The 21,830-nt window shown below is 63.3% G+C and overlaps 2 protein-coding genes across 3 annotated transcripts; one reads left to right on the top strand and one right to left on the bottom strand.

Moving 5' to 3' along the window:
- Window positions 1–1,555: 1,555 nt before the first annotated feature.
- WRAP73 (WD repeat containing, antisense to TP73) lies at window positions 1,556–16,343 on the top strand. 2 transcript variants are annotated; one of them, XM_036347977.1, is made up of 12 exons: window positions 1,556–1,696; window positions 6,133–6,285; window positions 6,840–6,956; window positions 10,658–10,730; window positions 11,892–11,995; window positions 12,656–12,742; window positions 12,967–13,101; window positions 13,192–13,269; window positions 14,121–14,205; window positions 15,079–15,204; window positions 15,652–15,843; window positions 16,021–16,343. In XM_036347977.1, exons 1-12 carry the CDS (start codon window positions 1,628–1,630, stop codon window positions 16,161–16,163), a joined length of 1,362 nt encoding a protein of 453 aa, XP_036203870.1. In that variant the 5' UTR covers window positions 1,556–1,627; the 3' UTR covers window positions 16,164–16,343. The 2 variants fall into 2 exon arrangements, with proteins under 2 accessions (XP_036203870.1, XP_036203869.1); XM_036347976.1 differs by lacking the exons at window positions 1,556–1,696; window positions 6,133–6,285; window positions 6,840–6,956 and adding an exon at window positions 9,531–10,513 and having other exon boundaries at window positions 12,300–12,742.
- A 442-nt stretch (window positions 16,344–16,785) lies between these two features.
- On the bottom strand, window positions 16,786–20,123 carry TPRG1L (tumor protein p63 regulated 1 like). Its single transcript, XM_036347979.1, has 5 exons — window positions 19,849–20,123; window positions 19,674–19,765; window positions 19,425–19,601; window positions 18,609–18,762; window positions 16,786–17,978 (listed from the first exon to the last, which is right to left on the bottom strand). The coding sequence occupies exons 1-5, from the start codon at window positions 20,038–20,040 to the stop codon at window positions 17,784–17,786; spliced, it is 810 nt and encodes a 269-aa protein (XP_036203872.1). The 5' UTR covers window positions 20,041–20,123; the 3' UTR covers window positions 16,786–17,783.
- Window positions 20,124–21,830: the final 1,707 nt, after the last annotated feature.

Genomic DNA, 21,830 nt, shown 5'->3' with positions numbered 1-21,830 from the left:
AGGCCCCCAATATCCGGGGGCTGGGGGGTTGGGTGCAGCCGCTTTCCTCTGGTGGCTCTGGCGGCTCCTAGGGGCGCCCCCCCAACCCCCCCGCCCAACGAGCCGAGGTCAGGACCACGCCGGGCCCCTCTGGGCAGGACTCTCGGCCTCAGCCCGCGCCTTCCGGCCGGAGGCTGTCTTCCAGGCCCCTCCGGAGAAACTGCACCTGCTCCCTCTGCGGCCACAGCCTCGGGCCGGGAGCCGTTTGCTGCGCTGTTGGCACAGGCGCGCCCGGTGTCCACGGCAACACGCGCGCTCTCCGCGCTCAGAACTGCCCGAGGCCCACTTTCCCTCCGGCCGCGGAGCCCGTGGCCTCGCGTAGGACGAGTTTGGAGCGGCCTTGGGCGGCGGCCCCGGCCGTGCGCGGCCCCTTCTCTCTCTTAGCCCCGATACTAGGGTGACTCGCGCGTCAGTGTCGCCCGTGGAACCGCGCGCCCGCCCGGCTGGCCAGGCCGGGATCTCTGGCCGCGCGGGTCTGCGCCGCACCCCCACGCGCTCTGCCGCTCACTTGTTAGCGGGGCGGTGGGCGCACTAAGAGGACCTGCCCGGGGGTGACAGGCCGGGGAGAGCGAAGGCCAGCCCCTCCGTGGAGCAGGAGGGTGCACGCATCCCCTACCCGCTCGTTCTGGGAAGTTGGGGGGTGGGGGCGCCCGCAGGGAGCAGCCCCTGGGCTGGGCGCGGAGGTACCGGAAGGACTCGGGCGGTCTCGGTTATCAGAACAGGGTCAGGCGCTGGGTCTGGGTGCGCGCGATCTGGCGGGCGCTGGGGTGCCGGCGGGCCTCACGGGAGGCGCTCGGTGGGGAGTTGGGAAGAAGGGAATAAGGTCCAAGTGGGCCCAAGGACACGGCTCACGCGCGCAGGAGTGGGTAGCAAAGACCGCACAGCCAGCGCCTACGCGGGTGCGCGCTCCGTCGTGCGGAGGGTTGGCGCGGTCCACTCGCTGTCCTCGCGGAATAGGCGTCAAATTCGTTCACCCGGATCTGAGCTGCATCGGAGCGCGAGTCTCAGGCTCGCTGCGGGGGGGCGGGAGGGGGTGGGGGACTCGCTGCAGGCAGGAAGCCTGATTTAGCCACAAACAAAAAAAACAAAGAAAAACGAAAGTTTATGCACCATGTACAAAACATATGTACATACACTATTATATATTAGCATACAAATACATGTTTTATGTAAATATATTTACGCATAAATATAAATACAAATATAAATACACAGAACATAGGCCGGCCAGTTAAATGTAAATTTCAGATAAGCGGGTGATTTTTTTAGTATGCGTCCCATGCAGTATTGGGGAACATATTATTACTAAAAACGATTCGTTGTTTATCTGTAATTCAAATGGAAGTGCGTTTCCTGCGTTTTATTTGGCAGCCCCGGCTGGAGGGAGGCACCACGGAAATCCCGGGTCGCAAGAAGCGAGGAGGCGCCCGGAGAGCGAACTACAAGCCCCACAATGCTCCGCGGTTTGCCGGGCCCTGATAGGCTGTGGCGCGCTTCCCGCTCTTCGTCACTTCCGGGCGCGGGCTGGCGGTTGCGGCTACTGCGAGTGCTCTGCAGCGCGGGGTCCGGCGCGGCGGGCGGCTTCGCCATGAACTTCTCCGAGGTGTTCAAGCTCTCCAACCAGCTCTGCAAGTTCTCCCCGGACGGCAAGTACCTGGTGAGCGGCCGCAGGGCCCGGGCCGAGGTCGGGCCCTCCGTGGGGACCCCGGATAGGGGAGCGGAGGCGGCCGCGGGGCCCCGGGGCAAGGCAGCTTGGGGGTCGGCAGGGGCGGGATGCGGGCAGGGGACCCAGACGGGTGGCCTGGGCAGTAGCCTTGGGCACGGGACCCGGACGGGTGGCCTGGGCGCAGGACCTGGGCAGGTGCCGCCTCCCGCACCTGGGTCTCCACCTGCCGCGGGCGGATGGAAGCAGCGCTTTCTGTACACACAGGAGACAGCGGCTGCTGGTGGTTATTTTGTCACAAAAAAAGCAAGCACACAATCGGTCTTCTGTGCAGGGGGCAGGGGCAGCTGCTGTGACACCCTTCCCAGCCCTCTTTGCTGGTGCCGCTAACTAGCGTTCCGTGTCCCGGCGAAGAGCGCTGTCCGCACCGCTGGGCCGGGGGCCGGTGCTTCCAGGGGTGCAGAGTGGTGAGCCGCCCCGTGCATGAAGCCTAGGGCCGGGCGACCAGCAGCCCCGGCGGACGGGGGAACAGGTCACTCAGGCACAGTCGGGCCGTGCAGGAGAGGCCTCAGGGCCCTGGCTCTAGTGGCCAGAGCTGCCTCCCTCCATCGCCTGCCTGTTAGGCCTTCACTGGAATTCCTACCTTTAGATGCCATCAGCAGGGCGAGTGATCTCGGGAGGACACGACGTCTACATTGTCCTCTAGGCGAGCGCATCAGGGGTTAAGCATAAGGTTCCAGGAAACTCCCGGGGGCCTGCACGGGTCTGCAGGTGCACAGACTTGTTGGAAAGGTCAAGGATAGGGGCGCCGCCTTGGGCACTCCCCCAAGTCTCCCCTGAGTCGGAATTCCGATGCACAGGGCCGGTGCCTTCCACACACTCCCTTTTTCGGGAATGTCCTCCCTACCACTTCCCAACCAAGCCTCTTGTGCGCCCCAGCAGCTCAGGTTTTGAAAGATGCCAGTAAGACCAGGGTGTGACCTCAGAATTGGGGGTGGGGGGGTGCCATTTTTAATATCTTGCAACAGATTTAATACTATTTTTTCCAAGAGTTGGTCCAAATATTCCACCTCCTAGGGAATTCATTGTAACTGACACAGTATTCAAAGCTACAGCGTGAAAAAGTTAGCACTGTGACACAGATTTGTTCTAATCTGCAATAGCCCTCGTCCTCCCTTTTTATTTTTAAATATATATTTTTATTGATTTCAGAGCGACATGAAGAGAGAGGAAGAGAGAGAGAAACATCAACGATGAGAGAGAATCATGGATCAGCTGCCTCCTGCACGCCCCCTACTGGGGATCGAGCCCGAAACCCAGGCAGGTACCCTTGGCCAGAATCGAACCTGGGACCCTTGAGTCCGCAGGCCCACACTCTATCCACTGAGCGAAGCCAGCTAGGGCTCCTCCTCCCTTTTTTACGGAAAACGCGTGTGGCTTTTTTTTCTTAATGGATGTTCATAAAACACAAACCAGTATCTAGTTTCGCCTTGATAAGTACAAAAAGGAAGTAATTAGCAATTAGGAATGGGTTCCTGACCTTTACACTGTCATGTCCTCTACAGTCAGCAAAGTATACTCAAACAGAAAGCATTTGCTTAGATACGGATGCTAACATGACATAGAGACTGTATCTTTCAGGAAGCAGTACTGACACACGCAGTTTTATAGTCAGTACCGGGAGCAAGTGCCCTCCTTACTGTCACCACGACCACCCACCTCCCGTTGTTTCTGGTCCCCACACGTGTGGGCTTCCCCCCACCAAGCACTTCCTTGGCACCCGCTGGCCTGGCCGTCCTGCCGCTTAACTCACTTCTGCCCTTTCTGCCCGGAGGCAGCCTCAGTCCTAAGGTGAAGGGCTCAGTCCCGCGGGACAGACACCAGGCGTGGGCAGCAGGTGCCCAGGTGACCCACAGCTTCTGTCTGACTCAGCTGCATTAGGAGGTCCCACCACCCCTTCCTCGGGTTCGATGCATTCGCTGAAGCAGCTCACAGGACTCGTGGAAACACTGGCTTCCTCACCAGCTCCTTAAAGGCTGTGGTAACGGACACGGGTGGCCAGCCCGCTGAGGAAGGCTTAGGGCGCGGTGGGAGGGGCCCGGTGCAGGAGCTCTGTCCCGGTGGATCGGGTGCCACCCTCCCTGCGTGATGTGTTCTCCCACCCGGAGGCTCTCCCGCAGGTCTGATCTGTCCTTCACTCTGTTTGCAGCCCTTCTCCCTCCCCAGGGAATGGGGAATGGGGCGGAAATTCCAAACTTCTGATGACCTGATCTCTCTTGTGACCAGCCCTCGTTCAGGGGCTATCCAGGAGGCCCCCTCCCCCGAGTCCCCTGGTAGAACAGAAGAGGCCCCTGTCACCCAGGGAGCTACAAGGGTCCCAGGAGCACTGCCAGGACCTGGGGGCAGACAGGGGATAGTTCCTGTTGGGCTTCATCCCCAGTGTGGAGCATGCAGGAGGCAGCTGACCCATGATCCTCTGTCATCATTGATGTTCCTTTCCCTCCCGCTCTCTTCCTCTCTGAAATCAATAAAAAAAAACATCCTATCTAATAAAAGAGAAGCATGGTAATTGGCATACGACCGCTACCCTTTCCATTGGCTAATCAGCGAGATATGCAAATTAACTGCAAGCCAAGATGGTGGCCGGCAGCCAGGCAGCTTGAAACTAACATGAGGCTTGCTTGCTTCAGTGACGGAGGACTCCAACGTTCCCTGCCTGCCTTGCCAGCCTCTGAGCCTGCAGTTTAAGAAACATTGTAACAAATATAGAAGCTAAACAAAACCCCAGAAACCAGCTTTCAGCGAGCTGGGATCTCAGAGCTGGAGTTATACATTGTTTTGATTATAGAACCTAAACAAACCAGATACCTTCTTTCAGCAGCAGAGGCCTCAGAGCTGGAGCCAGAGCTAAAGCTGGCCCAGAATAAAAAAAGAAAGAAAAAAAGGAACAGTTGGGAGCTTCAGTCCCAGCCTGAAAACAGCCCTCAGCCCCTCACCCAGACTGGCCAGGCACCCCAGTGGGGACCCCCACCCTGAAGGGTGTGTGACCAGCTGCAAACAGCCATCATCCCCTCACCCAGGCTGGCCAGGCACCCCAGTGGGGACCCCCACCCTGATCCAGGACACCCTTCAGGGCAAACCAGCCGGCTCCCACCCGTGCACCAGGCCTCTATTCTATATAGTAAAAGGGTAATATGCCTCCCAGCACCGGGATAGTGGAGCCGCGAGGCCCCCAGGCACCGGATCAGCATGACAGGGGGCAGGGCCAAACCCCCTGATCGCCCTGTGGCTCTGTGTGTGACAGGGGGTGGGGCCACAACCTCCCGATCTGCCCTGCTCAGTTCCTGACAGGGGAAGGCGCCCCAACCCCCTGATCGCACTGCGGCTCTGTGTGTGACAGGGTGCAGTGCCCCAACCCCGCCACCCCACGGGCCCTGCTCTTTGTGTGACGGGGTAGATCCATAACCTCCCCATCGGCCCTGCCCTGAGTGTGGGAGTGGCGGCACCCCAACCCCCTGATCAGCCCTGCTCTGTGGGTGATAGAGGGCGGTGCTCCAACCCTCCCCCCGCAATGGGCCCTGCTCTGTGTGTGATGGGGTAGAGCCATATCCTCCCCATCGGCCCTGCCCTGAGTGTGACAGTGGTGGCGCCCCAGCCCCCTGACCGGCCCTGCTCTGTGCGTGACAGGGGGGAGCTCCCCAACCCCCTAATGGGCCCTGCTCTGTGCGTGACAGGGGGCAGCACCCCAACCTCCTGACCGGCCCTGCTCTGTGCGTGACAGGGGGTGGTGCCGCAACCTCCCCATCGACCCTGCCTTGAGTGTGACAGGGGGCGGTGCCCCAACCCCCCAATTGGCCCTACCCTGAGCGTGACTGAGGGTGGCATCGCAACCTCCCAATCCGCCCTGCTCTGTGCATGACAGGGGGCGGCGCCCCAACTCCCCAATCGGCCCTACTCTGAGCCTGACCAGGGGCTGCACCTAGGGATTGGGCCTGCCCTCTGCCACCCTGGAGCAGGCCTAAGCCAGCAGGTCGTTATCTCCCGAGGGGTGCCAGACTGCAAGAGGGCACAGGCCGGGCTGAGGGACTCCCCCTCCCCCCCAGTGCACAAATTTTTGTGCACCGGGCCTCTAGTACATATTATAAAAGAAATAGGAAAGGAGCAGACAATTACTTCAGCAGAGAGTGTTATAATAATACTTTATGCTGAAATGTAATGGTTTTAACATCTGGTTTGTATATTTCAACTCTATCTTCTTATTGACTCATTTTCAGAATGGGCCGTGTACTTGGTGGTAAACCTGGAACCTTCTAGATAGAAAACATGTCAGAGAGGAGAGGGGCCGCAGGTTTCCCCGCGAGGGCGCCCCTGGGGAACGCCCCCCCCCCCCCCCCCGGAGCAGGACATCAGCGCCTCTTTCCCGTGTCTAGGCCTCCTGCGTGCAGTACCGCCTGGTGGTCCGGGAGGTGGGCAGCCTTCAGATCCTCCAGCTGTACAGCTGCCTGGACCAGATCCAGCACGTGGAGTGGTCGGCCGACTCCCTCTTCATCCTGTGCGCCATGTACAAGCGGGGGCTGGTGCAGGTACGGGCTGGACGCCGTCCCCGGCGAGCCCTGCAGACCCTCGCTGCCCTCTGCCCTTCTGGCTTGAGAAAAAGGCCCCTTAAAGCCGCTCCCTGTGAAAACTGGTAGTTCTCTCAGTTCAGGTCCTTCCAAATGGGAAACACTTCAGTATGCTTTTTGTTGTTGTTGAAGATTTACCTTTATTGTTGAAAGTACTGCAGATGTCCCCTTTGTTTGCTGGTTTCCCCTTGACCTCGCCACCCCGCCCCCCCCTCCCTGCAGGTAAATGTTCCTCACCTGGAACCGAATAGCTGTTGGGCCGCAGGCAGAGCGTGCAGACCAGGGCGGGCAGCTGGGCGTGGGCATTTGGGAAGCCCTGAGACGAGGCTTTGTTTGGGAGCTTGGCCAGTGCGGCATTAATGACCCCTCCCTTCACCCCCAGAAGGGTGGGGACTGGTGGTGTGCCCGCCGGCCCAGCGTAGAGAGAGGGGGGCAGCTTCCCGTGCCTGGACCGCAGTGGTGTTAGGGTCAGTGCTGCCCTGGGTGGTTTGTGATCCGCGTCTCTCCTGGGCCAGGTGTGGTCGCTGGAGCAGCCCGAGTGGCACTGCAGGATCGACGAGGGCTCCGCGGGGCTGGTGGCCTCCTGCTGGAGCCCCGACGGGCGCCACATCCTCAACACCACGGAGTTCCACGTGAGCGGCCCCGCCCCTGCCCCGCACAGCGCGCTGGGACATGGGCCCTGAGCTCCCTCGGGGACTTTGGGGGGTTATTTATGTCAGTCGTCCGAGCACAGCAAGCCCCGAAGAGGTGATATTTAATCTTCTTGCCCAGTTTTAAAGGAAAATGAACACATTTTTAAAAAGTAAACCCTAAGTCACATTTTAAGGCTTTAAACAGTTCCTGGGACTTCACAATAGAGAATGTGCATCAGTACAAACTGATTTACATCTTTCCGAGGGGGTGTCTGACCTGGGGGTGTCGGTGACCGCATCGTGGGTTTGTTCTTCGAACACCCGCTGGCGGTTCTGCCCGGCGGGGCTGGGGCTGGGTAAATGCGAGCGCTCAGTGGGGCCTCCCTCCCAGGAGCGCCCAGTGAGGGCACGGCCTGTGCCGGGTGCCCGGGGTCTGCGTGCATTTTGGAGACAGAAAGGTGGGCAGAGATCCCGCCCCTGCGCTTTTCTGAGGCGCCTTAGGCCCCGGCGTGTGGGCCTGACCCTGAGTGCGGTCGGCGGGCAGGGCTGCGGGCGGCGTGGCGCCGGCTCCAGGCTCGGCCAAGCTGACAGCTCGCACGTGGGGCGGGCACACTGATTCCCAGCCAACCTCGGGGTTCACTCGGCTTTTTCAAGGGCCCCTCAGGGTAGACCCTCTGTCCAGCTGTGAGGAGCTGCTTCAGGCCGCTCTGGCTTCGCGGATTTGTCAGTCAGACCCTGGGACCTGGGGCCTGCTGCTGTGATGTCAGAAATCGGGGAGCCCTTCCCCACTGGGTGCTGGGGGGGTCCTTACGATACCTCGAGGAACAGAGTTTTCTGAGACTCGCATGGAGGTGAGTGGTTTTTATTTGTGCGGAAATAAATCCAAAGCCCGGCTCCAGTCCCGGGGGAAGTGTAGCTGCAGGCAAGGCCAGGGCCCCCCTTCCGCCCCGTGTCGCAGCCGGTCCAGGCATGAGCGGCTGCAGTCCCTCAGCGCAGCGTGGGGTCCACATGGCCGTGAGCCGCGTGGGGAGATGCCAGGAGCGGAGCGAGGGAGCCTGGCCTCCAGGAGGCCGGCGGGACACGCAGGAGCCGAGGGAGCGAACGCCTCTGCTCGGGTTAACGTCCCAGGTTCGTGCCCTCAGTCGCCGCGCCCAGTCTGGCCAGTGACCTGCTCCCAGCCGTGACTGACAAGCGGGTACCTTCCCGGCATCGCCAGCTTTACTGGGCAGGCGTCCCGTGTCCCCGTCCCGTCCCTCCGCCCAGCCACCTGCAGGGCGGGACCGCGGCTCCCGGGGGAGCTCACCGCAGCGTCCTGGCGAAGCTGCCGGGACGACCTGCTGTCAGAGTGGCCTTGGCTCTGCTCCTCCCTGTTACTGACTCGCCAGCCACACGGGCCGCGGGGAGAGGCGGGACGCACGGCTCCTGGTCTCGGCCCCGGACACGCCGACACGTTAGAGGTGCTCGTCTCCGGTTTCAGACGTGATCCCTGGAGCTCTTCGTGCTGCCGCGGGCACAGTCCTCGCACTCGGCTCCCTGGGCCGGGATTCCCTCCAGCGGCCGGTGGCGGCCCCTCCGCAGGGCAGCGTGAAGGAGGCTTTGCCCCTCGGACCGGCCTCTGTGAGCAGGGACACAGGAGCCATTCGCTCCGTCAGGTCTGGGCTGGAAGGCAGGCCCCGACCCGGCGCGCCCCCAGCCAGTGCTCCCGGCTGCTGCATGTCTTGTGACTCAGTCCTCGCGCTCCTTGAGGGGCGTGTGTGTATCTGTGTGCCCACACGTGTGGTTGTATGTGTGAGTGTATATCTGTGTGCCCATACATGTGGTTGTGTGTGTGTATCCAGGTGCCCATATGTGTGGTTGAATGTGTGTATCTATGTCCATATGTGTGGCTGTATGTCCATACATGTGGTTGTGTGTGTGTGTCTGTGCCCATATGTGTGGTTGTGTGTGAGTGTGTGTACCTATGTGCCCATACGTATGGTTGTGTATGTATCTGTGTGCCCACATGTGTGGTTGTGTATGTGTGAGTGTGTGTGTCGACATTGCACTGTGGGTTTGCACCTGTTCAGGTCCGTTTGCCTGACTTTGTCCTCTGTCCGAGGTCCTCGCTCCCCCTGCTGCATGTTTCTGAGACGCCCCCATGTGGAAGGCATGGCTGGTCCCTGCATTCCTTGTGGGAAACCCCCCGCTTCACTTGCCGTCCTACCTTTGCCGAGCATTTGAGGTGTTGGGACCCACGTAGCCGGGAGTCTGCTGTGTCTCCTGGGCCGGTATGAGCCGTCCTCTGGGATGGGCCTGTGGGCGGCCTGGCGGTGGGAGGCGGCGCAGAGCGATCGCCCGCCCCGTGCGGCTGCGTGGACTGCCCTTGGGCTTTGGTTTCCACTTCTCTGCCTATTGGTGAGGTGAGTGCTTTCCCGTCTGGTTTTTAGACACACGCACGCTCACACACATGCACTCACACACACACGCACATGCACACACACATTCACACGCACACACGCACTCACACGCACATGCACACGCACTCACACACGCGCACACACATTCATGCACACACTCACACTCGTATACACGCACTTGCACACAAGCGCACTCATGCACACACACACTCGCTCGTGCACTCACAGTGTGCACTCACAGGTACTCACACGCACTCACAAACACAGTTTACACGTGCCTCAGGGTCATGTGGTTGGAAACATCAGTGAGAGAATCATGGACCGGCTGCCTGCTGTACGCCCCCCACTGGGGATCGAGCCTGCAACCTGGGCAGGTGCCCCATGGGAATCAAACCACAATCTCCTGGTTCACAGGTCGATGCTCAACCACTGAACCACACCGGCCAGGCACACGGTCCTTTTTCTTTTGTGGTTTGTGTAGTCAGGTCTCTGTTCACCACGGCCCGGCCCAGCTGGGGTCTCCTCGGCAGGCGGCTGCAGCTGCGGCTCAGCTCTCACAGACGGGAGGGCAGGGAGAGCCTTTCCACAGAGAAGTGGAGCCGTGCTGGTCGGGGCGGCTGCTCTCAGGCTCCAGAGGGGGTGGGCGCGGTGGAGGGGCGCTGAGAGCCTCAGTGTCGGATGCAGATGCGCTGGTTTGAGTGAAAGGCCACGGCTCTCGTCCCGACCCGAGGTCGTCCTCCTAAGCACAGGGGCCTGCCCCCCGCCCCCCAGGTTCTCGGTCCTTCTGCGCCGGCCGGTGAGGGAGGGCAGGGACGTGGACGGGCTGCCTCCGTGGTTCTCTCGGACCGTGGGCAGAAGCAGCGGGTCAGCGTTTCAGGACACAGCCTCCTGCCTGGAGCTGGGCCACCGCTCCAGCGTCCCAGGCGCCAGGAGCAGCCAGGCCGACTCCATGGAGCGAGGAGGCCGCGTCCCGCGTGCTTCCCCACAGGACGCTGCTCCTCAGACCAGCGATGTGCGTGACAATATGCCAGCCGCCACGCAGCACCGACCTGCCCGGCATGAACATCGACATTCGTGCATTATTCATTTCACTCTCTGTCACTCAGATGGCATTGCTGCAAAGTGACAACAGTGGAGAGGGTGGCTGTAGTGCAGGGGGAGGTGAGCGTGGTGCCCACCGAGGGCCAGGGCCAGCCCTGCCCCGAGACCGTTCCCTCTGTGGCCTGGCTCGGCTCAGTGCCGCCTCCCCCAGGGCTCGGGCGCTCTCTCTGGAAGTGTAACGTGTGCTCCCCCTCCTCCCGACAGCTGCGGATCACGGTCTGGTCCTTGTGCACAAAGTCCGTCTCGTACATCAAGTACCCGAAGGCCTGTCAGCAGGGTGAGTGCGCAGACCACGGGGTCCAGGCCTCGGGCGCTGCTTTGGGTCCTTTGCTCTTTTTATCGGGAAATTTCAGCCACAGGCTGCAGTGCCTCCGCCGTCAGTGTGTCGGCCCCCAGCCGCTCTGTCTGCCCGAGCCCCCCACCCTTGGGTCATGTTACCTCCCCCGGGCCCCCCGGTTATCTCATTTTCCCCTCGGGTTGTTCTAAAGCCTGTCCACCTCCGAATGTTCGTCCGTGAATGAATATTTCCCGCGCCTCCAAAGACCAGGACCCCTTCAAATGCTCCAGGGGCTGAGGCGGCCTGTGTGAGGGCATCAGAGTCGAGGCGCTCCATGGCCGCCCTGCCCTGTCTCAGGGCTGAGGGGCCCCACTTCACGCCTCGAATTCTGAACCCTGAATCTCAGTCTTCTGTTGACTCAGTCTGTGGTCTCTGTCCAGGGACATGGTGACCTGCCCCATCTGGACATCCCAGAGGAGGGCTGAGGGGCGGTGTCCCCTAGCCATGGGGAAGGCGGGGCAGACACACCCGCGCTGAGGTGGGTGGGCCACGAGGCTGGGTGGGCGTCCTGCTCAATGCAGCTACAGTGATGCGTCCTCCATGCGGCCAGCGGGGAGGCCTTGCATATTGAGTGGTTCCCCCCTTTGCTCTGTGGCCTCGGCAGTTTGGAGCTTGCGTTTGGATGAGGGGCGGTGGTACATTTGACATTTACTTCTGGTTTGAAAGCGGGTGTCTCCCGAGGCCGCGTGGACACGACCCTCCGACTCAGGCTGCAGGAAGTGTGACCTGGGCGTTGTCAGCTCGTTCCGACAGGAAATGCGGTGTAACATTTCCAGCGGCTTATCTCGAAGCTCCTTCCAAGGAATTAGGTTCAGAAGTAACAGTAGAAGCGTAGGGACAGGCTGATCCCGACGGCGGAGAGCCCTGTGGTCTGTGTCCTGACGCCAGGACAGCCCGGGCTGCGTGTGCAGCCACCGGGTCCTCGGGCAGGCTGCCTCCTCTTCACGGGCTCCCGGCAGGTGCGCGCCCGCAGGAGCCAGACCGCACTGCCCTCGCCCCCGCGTTGCCGTGTCTGCCTGGGCCGCCCTGCCCCTTCTTCCTTAAACCACCCTGGCCTGCCTTCCGTCTGGCCTTGATTCCGCCCGTTCCTCTTGCTGGCAGGAATCGCCTTTTCCCGGGACGGCCGCTACCTGGCCTTGGCCGAGAGACGGGACTGCAAGGACTACGTCAGCATCTTCGTCTGCAGCGACTGGCAGCTGCTGCGGGTGAGCACTCCTCCCGCGGGGACCATTGTCCTCGCCGCGTGGCAGGGAGCGGGTGCGCCTGTCCTCAGGCTCTCGGGCCCTGGGGGGACCTGTGGGAAACGGGACTCCCATCTCCAAGGGCGGGTGCTACCTGCGACTCCATGGAGCACCCACAGGTGAAGCGTGTGAGCCGTGGTGGGATGGTGCGGCTGGGGTGTGCTGAGGGATTGCCGGCCAACGGGAGCCCTTCCCCTTCCGGCCCGTCCGTGGCATGTGGCGCCTCGTCAGGCGGAGTGTGGACTTGAACCCGACTTGGACTCCCCAGGGCCCGGGGCTCGGAGGTGCCCGCGGCTGCAGGTGGGAGACAGGCAGGCTGGGCACAGAACCCTCTGGAACGCCGTCAGAGCTCAGGGAGGGCTCGGCAGCCCGCCGCCAGGCGAGGAGCAGGCCGGGAGAGCGCGCACAGGTGGGAGCCGCACCCGAAGCCGGCAGTGCCTGCCGGGCGGCCAGGCTGCGCCCCCGGACCTCCGGACACTCAGGCGCATGACGACCGGGAAGGACGCGTGGCAGCCTTCCACCTGCTGCTGTCTAAGGAAAGTGCACACGGGGCGCATTAGCAACATCGGCTGTACAAGCCCACGTCCGCCCCGGCGTAACCTGCTTCTCCCCTTCCCGTGGCAGCACTTTGACACGGACACCCAGGACCTCGCCGGCATCGAGTGGGCGCCCAACGGCTGCGTGCTGGCGGCGTGGGACACCTGCCTGGAGGTGCTTTGCCGCGTTCATCCTCGCTTCCTCGGCTGCGGCGCCGTTGACAGCCGATCCCGTCCGCAAACCTCACCGCTGTCTAGCGACCACCTCCCCCAGCTACCGCCCCGGGTCCCTGTGCTGCTTGGGCGGAGTCCGGCCCCGCTCGTCCTCGCCTCCCGTCTGTGCCCTTGTGCTCGCCCGGCTTAGTGGGCGCTCAGCTAACGGCGCCCTCTCCCCTGCAGTACAAGGTCCTGCTCTACTCCCTGGACGGCCGGCTGCTGGCCACGTACTGCGCGTACGAGTGGTCCCTGGGCATCAAGTCGGTGGCCTGGAGCCCCAGCAGTCAGTTCCTGGCGGTCGGCAGCTACGACGGGAAGGTGGGCAGGGCGCCCGCCGTAGGGAGCCCCAGGACGGCCCGGGTGGCGGGTGTCCCCACGCAGTGCGTCTCATGCGTGGCCCTCCCTCAGGTGCGCATCCTCAATCACGTGACCTGGAAGATGCTCACCGAGTTTGGGCACCCCGCGGCCATCAGTGACCCGCGAGTGGTAAGCGGCACCTGTCTCCATGGGAGCGGCGCTGGGAGGCGGTGATGCTGCGATGCAGGGCTCCATCCTGCGGCCAGGGGACCGGGACAGCCAGACTCGCTGCCAGGGCCTTTTCCTGCCCACACTCCCATGGGGCGCCAGGCGGTGTCCTTGCCCTGCATCCCCCCAAATGGCTCATCTCTGATCTGCTCCTGCACTGTCCGGCCTCCTGCCCGCCACGCAGAGCCGTCGAGCCCTGCCCGGTGGAGGGCGAGACTGGGAGAGCTGGTGTCTCCCAGGGTGGGTGGGGACGCTGCCACCGAGGGACGGGGCAGACGCGTGGGACGTGGTGCAGGATGGGGAGGAGTGTGCCAGGCAGCGGGGCGAGACTGAGGTGGGAAGGTGCTGGGGGGTGAGGGGCAGTGGGGACACAGAGCCTGGTCTGGGGAGTTCCTCGCCCACAGAGGGGCCCTCAGTAAGGGGGCAGGTGTGTGACGACCTGAGCTGCGGGGGCTGCAGGGACAGTGTGAGGTCAGGCGGCCCCGGAGCCGGGAGGTTCAGTGAAGACGGGAGGGAGCAGGGCTGTGCTGGCGGCTGGGGCGTGTGTGTGTCAGGCAGTCAGCTGTCCCCAGGCCTCGGGGACGTAAGTCGGGGTACTCGCTGCTGCCTGTCAGCCAGGTCACACGGTCCCTCACTCCGAGCCTGTCACTCCCCAGGGAGCTGCTCACGTTTGCTAACTGCCCGAGTGAATGTGGGGCTGCCCCCATCAGACCTTTGTCCTTAGGGGGCTTTCGGGGCCACACCGAACCCCAGCAGGGAGCAGTGCCGTGTCCTGCACCCGCAGCGGCAGCACCGCCGTCCCTGTCTTGCAGGTGGTGTACAAGGAAGCGGAGAAGAGCCCGCGGGGGGCTCTGGGCCGGCCCGCCTGCCCGCCACCCAGGGCTGCCGAGAGCAAGTGTGAGCCTTTCCTTGTTTGTGGACGGGCTCCCTGTCCCGTCCTCCTCAGAGGTCCTTCCTCCTGTCCCTGTGGCCGGGGCTCCTTCCCCAGGGGGTGTGGCTTTTGTTGACGGACTGTCAGCCCTGGAGTCCGATTTGACGCCCAAGGGCCTTGCTTCAATCGGAGTGGAACTCCCTGGAGGAGCTGAGGGTTGGGAGCGACAGTGGGAAGGGCTGGCGGGCTGTTCCGTGTCCTGGCTGCGGCCTGGGTCTCCTGTGACCTGGCATCAGACACGCTTTACGTGGAGCCCAGAACGCAGCCCCGGGCTCGGCGGGCGCTCAGGGGCAGCCGGGCACCCAGCGCGCTGCTCACGTTGGCATCTCGCGCTTCTGGTCTGGTCTTGCTCTTTCCTTTCGATGATTTTTAGAAGCTCTTAGGGGAGGCACAGGTTTCCCCCACCCCCACATTCTCGGTACCCCCACGGGGACGTTTGTCACAGCGGGTGACCCTGAATTGACAAGAACCTAAAATAGCACAGCGTAATGTCACTTCCCCAAACCTTCTGCGTCCCACACGCCTTTTCTCATCTGAGAAGTCTAGAGCGAGGCTGTGGAGGGTGGGCAGCAGCGGGCCGTGAGCTGAGGTGCTGGGACTGGGAGGAGCAGGAAATGCCAGGACCGCGCTTGGGAGGTGCTCCCCACGGACCTCACGCCAGCGTCCCGCGGGCCCTTCTGTCGCTCAGGTTTTGCCTGATGCTTTCAAGGTCGTGGAACCTCTTCCTCTGTGTAAACCAAGCAGTCGGGGCCAGAGGCTCTGCCTGTGGCGGGCAGCATCGCGGCCATGTGGCGTCTCCAGGGTGCGTGCGCCGTGCTGAGACGGGTGTCGTGTTTTAGATGAGATCGCCACGGTGCCGGTGTCCCTGCAGACGCTGAAGCCCGCTGCCGACCGAGCAAACCCGAAGATCGGCGTCGGCGCGCTGGCCTTCAGTCCCGACAGCTACTTCCTGGCCACGAGGAACGGTGAGTGCTGCGCCCACACTGTGCTGTGCCCACTCGCTGTGCCCCATGGGGCCGGGACACCAGCTGTTTGAAAGGGCGTCAGCTGACAGGCCCCCTGCGCATCCTGCCCACGCGCTCCTGAAACAGGGGTCCTCCCCGGCCCCTCTGCCCCGTGCCTCCCTGCACGCGCCCCATCCTTGGTGAACAGGGACCCAGGCCCACGACAGCCCTGGCCTCTTCCTGTGAGAAGGGCTTTTACATGTTAAAAGTCATTCTTAAAACACCAGAACATGCCTGTGCGGCCGGTGAGCCTCGGAGTGACTGGTGGCCCCTACAGACCTGGGAGCACGAGGCCCCCCTCCCCCCAGGGGCCCACATCCGCTGCGTCAGGGCCCATGGCAAGCCCGGGCGGGGCTGAAGCAGGCAGCTGGGGGCGGGTTTGACCGGGGACCGTCCGTCTCCCCTCAGACAACGTCCCGAACGCCGTGTGGGTCTGGGACATGCAGAAGCTGCGGCTGTTTGTGGTGCTGGAGCAGCTGGGCCCCGTGCGCTCCTTCCAGTGGGACCCGCGGCAGCCCCGGCTGGCCATCTGCTCGGGAGGCAGCAAGGTGTACCTGTGGTCGCCAGCGGGCTGCGTGTCTGTGCAGGTGCCCGGGGAAGGTGAGCAGGCTCCGGGGGCCCGAGGCTCTGAGCTCTGGAGAGAGGCCCAACCGGGTTGCGGCGGTTTGTTTTGGGCTCCAGCTGGGTCATTGCCCCGTCCCTGTACCACAGGCTCTGGGCTGCTCTCCCTGGGACCTGGCCTCCCGCTCTAACCCTCGGCCACGTGTCCTCCTCCAGGGGACTTCCAGGTGCTCTCGCTGTGCTGGCCTGTCACGGGGGACTCGCTGGCCCTGCTCAGCAAGGACCACTTCTGCCTGTGCTTCCTGGAGACGGAGGACGGGGCTGATGGCACCCTCGGGCAGCTGGGCGACCACACGTAGGACACGTGGCAGCTGTGGGAAGGGACGCAGACACGCAGAGCTGTGGGGAGTGGGCTCGGGGCAGCTCCAACCGTGGTCTGTGGAGATAGCTTGCGTTTGTTTCCCTACAGCGAGGCGCTCTTGTAAATATGTAAAGTGTAAAGCTGCAATTTTGTAATTTAAATGTTTGGTAATTCATAAAAAGGCTGACGCTGGTTTTCTTGGAGGGTTTGGTCACGGGTTTTCTGGGTTCGGTGTCTTAGGGAGCAGCACTGAGTCCCCAGCAGCCGGTTCCCCTGAGACAGACACGTGCTGGCTCCGAGCTCCTGTCACCGAGTCTCAGGCAGACGGCGCGCTCTGGGTGCACGAAGTGGTGGTCAAGGTCAGTCCCACCTGCTGAGTGGGTCCCGTGGGGAGTTTCCACCCCAGCCGTGGCCCTGAACACACAGTAGGCAGCTGGTCCAGGTGTGTCTGACAGGCCACCAGGGGAGGAGCCCTGAGAGCCCTCCTCACTGCCTGCCAGTAGGGGCGGCTCCCAGGACGAGAACAGAAGCAGTTTGGGCTTCAAGATGCACTCACGGGAGAGGAACCGTCTCGGTTGTTGCACTTGTTTTGATAACTTCAAAAAAGGAACGACACCCAATCGATTCTCAATGTCTTTACTGCGAGACGGAAAGCAGAGGTTCGGGGCCGGGCCGTGTCGGCAGCCTGCCCAGCGAGAGGCACTGCGTCCGGGTCCCGTCCACCCCAGTCCAGCCCCCCAGGGCTGGAAGTGAGGAGGGAACCGGCCGGCTAGTGCTGTAGCAACAAGCCTATCAACAAATGTCCCGTCAAAGCCGCAAGCTGGACCTGCGCAGGGCGGGCTGTGGTCCCCGTGGGGACGTGCTCCCTGGGCGGGAGGCCAGGCGTGGGTAGGCGAGACCCTGGCGAAGCCTGTATCTGCGTGGGCGCTGCTTCCTGAGAACACGGTTCCTTGTTAAAGTACTCTAAGAGCAAACAAAGCTATTCCCTTTTCAGACACGAGTGTGACAACACAAACCCAGAGCACAGCAGCTGTCCTGGCGGGCGGACTGCTCGGGGGCGTCGAACCAAGGAGCGGCCTGCAGGGACTGCAGCTTCTGGGTGAGAAGGTGCCGGTGAACTTCAGATCCGACACCTGCTCACACAGCAGCTGCCCGCCCGCCCGGAGCTGACGCAGGCTTCCCCCTGCTCACCGCACCAGGCTGCTGGCTTTTGTCTTTAGCTTTAAAACGTGGATCATGTGCCTGAATACACGGCTGGACACAAGTGTAAACTCACTTGTGACGCAGGCACTGGTGTGTGGTCCCCCCCGGGGTGACGACTGCCCAGCTCGGCCAGCGGATGTTCCAGTGCAACCACAGCACGTTTATTAACAGGCAGGTGGGGGCGGGGGAAGGAGAGGCCCAAAGGGAGCTCCTGGAGGTGGCAGCGGCCAGCAGGGACAGCTGCATGCAGTCTGTGCCTGTCTAGCGGGTGACCACGTGTCCACACCCACCTCCAGTATACAAGTCATGTGACTATGTTGTAACCCCACTCACCCCTACAGGGAAGTACCCGGCCCGCAGGACGAGCTGGCCCCAGGCCTGTGCCGACCCAGCCGTTCTCCCAGGCGCTGCAGCCCTAGAAGCCTATCTTGCCTCTGGTCATGGAATAGCCCAGCTTCGCCTCGTTGTTGATGAAGGACATCAGCCCCACGTAGGTCTCGATGAGGAGCGGCTGCTCCAGGACCAGCACGCTGGTGGCCTGTCCCGGCAGAGGACTCTCTTTCTGGGCTTTTTTGACAGCCTGGATCAGCAGAGACTTGAAGCTCTCCAACTTGAAAGAGAAAACAGCTGGTCAGAGTGAGCCACGGAAGGAAGCCGCTGCCCCTGGCCCCTGGCCCGCACCAGCCCAGCCCTCCCCTCCCTGTGGCCGCTGCTTGCCTGCTCAGTGGGCTCTGGAAGCCTCGGATCACAGCTGTGCTCACTGTGCTGGGCGACAGCCAGGACCCGGAGCCTCGCTCTCCACAGGCCTGAGCGGCTTGGCCACAGCGTGCTACCAACCCTCACCACCGCCAAGCCAGGAAGCAGGCCAGGTGCCGGGCGGCTAGTGGGTGACCTGCCCGGGCCTCGGCACTGCCCTCACCACTGGCCACGCCTCCTGTGATGAGCATACAGACTGCCTGGCGCTGCCACAGGCCGGTCAGCTGCCCTGCCCCAAAGCTCTCTGGCCCTTTCCCAAGACAATCTCGGCCACAAGGGCTACCTTAGGAAGTGGGGATGACCAGTGGCTGCCAGTCACATGGGCTGCTTAACCCTAAGTCGGCTAACACCACTGAGAATTAAGAGCGTGTTTCTGTCTTGCTACCCACTCAGTGCTCAGCAGCCACGTATGGCCGCCACAACAGGCAGTGCAGGCCTAGAACCCCGCCACCCCCGGGGCGGTGCTGCAGCCTCGGGCTCTTACTTGGCACAGAGAGGCCGTCTTCTCATCCGCACCCGCCATCGGATGTTCCACGAACGTGGTGTAGGGCACGCTGGTGGACCAGGGGTTCCACCTGTGTATGAAGGAGGGGCGGCTCTGCTTGTCCCACTGAATCCGAATGCCCAGGCCTTCTCGCCTGCGGGGTTAGAGAAACAATCCGACTTCACCAGCAGGCCACGGCCTCCCCCGGCAGCGGCTCAGTGATGGGTGTGACGTGCAAAAGCCGGTTGTGGTTGAAGACAAGGCCTGTGGCCTTGGGAGTAAGCAGCCTCCAGAGAGAAGGGCCGTTTCCCACCCGCTGGCCGGGCACGAGACACTCGTGTCTGCACTGACATTCACTCAAGTAATTTTACGTGCTTTCTGAGACACAGTGTTCGGGTCTCCGTAGAGCGGCTGACACCTCCTGGCGCAGCGCCTGCTTAACGCCTGCAGCTCTCTGCTTCCTGAGCTCCCTCCAGCCCTTGCCTTCGGAGCTCAAACTGTGTGTAACTCGGTGGCCCACACTCCTGCCTGGTTGCTCATATTTTAGGAAACTGGCTCCAGCATGAGGATCAGCTCCTGGTTAACGCAGTGCTACTGCTGCCTTGGAAAAGCGGGCAGAGCAGAGCAGACCTGACCGGACCCGCGGGTGTGTTCCTTGTCGGAGTAAAACGCTGTCTGGTCCTACAAGCCCAGCAGCGGTTCTGGTGCCAGAATTCCTCTTAGTGCCGCACTGGTTTCTACTGAGACTATGGGCTCTGCAGCTGGTGAGAGAAGCGCGGGGCGAGGCCCTGGCGCTGGGCCCGGCTGAGCACTTACTTGTTGAGCGATTTCGGGGGGAACTGGAACCGGCCGCAGGAGATGGTGTCCACGGCGCGGAGGGCGATGCGCACCACCTGCTGGCACTGCAGCGCGATGAAGTCGTACTTGCAGACGAGCAGCGACTGGTCGGTGATGAGCACCAGCCGCTCCTTCTCGTTGTTCCAGTGATCGACCCTGCGGCAGGCACGCCCGACGGTCACCCCGCGCCCGCGCGCCCCCGCCCGCCCCACCCGGCGCCCCGCTTACTCGGTCAGCAGCCACACCCCCTGGATGTCGCCGTCCTCCACCGGCCGCACCACCACGCGGATCTCGTCCACCGCCTGCTCGATGGTGCCGGGCTGTGCGCGGTCACAGGGCGGGGTCACCCTCCGCCCGTCCGCCCCCCGCCCGCCGCCCCCGGCCCGGCCGGCCCCAGCCTCACCCGGAACACGAAGTACTCCTTGACGCGCGCGCGGCGCGTGGGGTCGTGGACACTGAGCGGCCACAGCGTCTGCCGCAGCGGCGCGTCCGGCCGCCCCCCGCCCGCGCCGCCCGGCCCGACCTCCTCGCCGGCCGCCAGCACCGCCGTGGGGCTCGTGCCCGCCGAGTCCACCGAGTCTCGCAGCTGCAGCATCGCCGCGCCCGCCGCCCACCCGGACCAGGGCCCGATCAGGACGCCGTCGCCACCCGTCGGCCCTCCGCCAGCCGGCCCGCCCCGCCCCGCCCTCCGGGTCGCCGCGATTGGCTCCGCCTCACAAGCCCCGCCTCGGGCTCCAGACCCTCCGGTCCCCGCGATTGGCTCTTCGCCATTCGTCTTCCGCGATTGGTTCGTCCGCCGCTGCTCACAATCGCTCCCGCCCCTTGCGCGCAGGAAGCGCACACCAACTTCCTGTTTACGAGTAGGGGGCGGGGTCAAGGCCAGTTGCCAGGAGACGGGGAGGGCGCCGGAGGCCCCCGCCCCTTCGCAGTAACGGACCCCCTCGTGCGGCAGACGCCCCGGCCCCGGCCCCGACCTCCGCCGAGGAGCCGCCCGACGCGGCTGAAGTCACGCCCACAGGGCGCACGAGGATTCATTCCCGCGGGTGGGGGTGGGGGTGGGGGTGGGAGTGGGGGTGGGCGGGGGAGACACGAGCATGGCCACTACCTTCCGCTAGGGGTCGCTCACTCCGCCGCCCCCGCCCCGCCCCGCCCCGAGGGCTGTGCCCGCACCGAGGCCCTCACCCCGCTGCCCTGCGACGTCTGCCGCCGCCGCTCGAGCCCCATCTCCCCGCGTCCATCCAACACCCGCTTCCAGACCCTCCGCGGGACACTGTCAACACGGCTCGCTGCTCCGCGCGCTGCTCTTTCATCCAACGACCTGCTCCCTGCGCGTCCCGGCTGCGCGCGCCCTATTTGTCAGGAGAAGGCGCCGGGACCATTTCCTCCGCAGGGTGGGCACTTGGGGACGCGGCGCGCCTCCCTGGTCCTTCGCTTCCACCGCAGCCCGGGTGTGGGCACTGTGTGCGGGCTGCAGCTGAAGGCGCGGCTGGCACAGCTCCCCCCACTAGCAAAGGCCCTCAAGTTTGTGCGGACTCGGATGCCCAGAGGGTTCGTGCACAATTCGAGGGCCCTCCCAGCCTTCTGTTCCTCGAGCCTCCCGCCCCACCGCGGGTCCTGGACAGCCGCACACTCCTGTGCTGGGATGCCATCACTGACGGACGGGGCACTGGCATGCCACCGACACTGAAATATTGTTGGCACTTTGCCTCCTAAAAAAAGCCCTTAAAGAGTGCTGAGCGAGTGCGCAGATAGGGGCAACAGCGTGGGTCTAGCCCTCTGAGCTGCCGCGGTGGCGTGGGGACAGCTGGCCCTGCAGACCCCGTGTGTGCGTCTGGCTGAGTCTGCCATGCCAGTCCCTGTGGGGCGGGCCAGGATCAGGCTCCTGAGTCTCCCTTCACGACGGAGGGGCTCGGAGCAGAACCAGGGACCCACCAGTGACGGCACTGAGCACGTGCCTGCGGAAGCCTGCTTGCCTGGGTTGCATCGGGCGGCTCCACTTCTGTCCATGGACTTGGACACAAGCTCTCCGTGCCCCTTTTCTGGTGCATGGGGTTAATACTCGTTCCTACTAACGGGTGCTGGGAGGGTTACATGAGTTCATGCCTATGACGCGCTTAGCACTCTGCCTGGCCCACATGCAGCGCCATCTCAGCGTCCACTGTTCTTCACGCTGTTGCTGAGCCTCGAAGTGCCAGGTGCGCGGCAAACAGGTCTCTGCTCCCAACGCAGGTGCGGCAGTGTGACCCCCAGTATGACGCCCACTGACCCAAGAAAACGGCCTCACGCCCCGCCACGGGGCCCAGCATGCGCTCTGACCTGGAGCCCAGCCAGCACCCTCTCGGTGCACAGGACGATGCCCAACCTCGGGAGCCGCGCCCCACACCG

The sequence above is a fragment of the Myotis myotis genome, unplaced genomic scaffold, assembly GCF_014108235.1.
Source record: "Myotis myotis isolate mMyoMyo1 unplaced genomic scaffold, mMyoMyo1.p scaffold_m19_p_2, whole genome shotgun sequence".
NCBI classification, from domain to species: domain Eukaryota; kingdom Metazoa; phylum Chordata; class Mammalia; order Chiroptera; family Vespertilionidae; genus Myotis; species Myotis myotis.
Note: the sequence above shows the minus strand (reverse complement) of the source record. Positions and strands in the feature narration are given on the sequence as shown.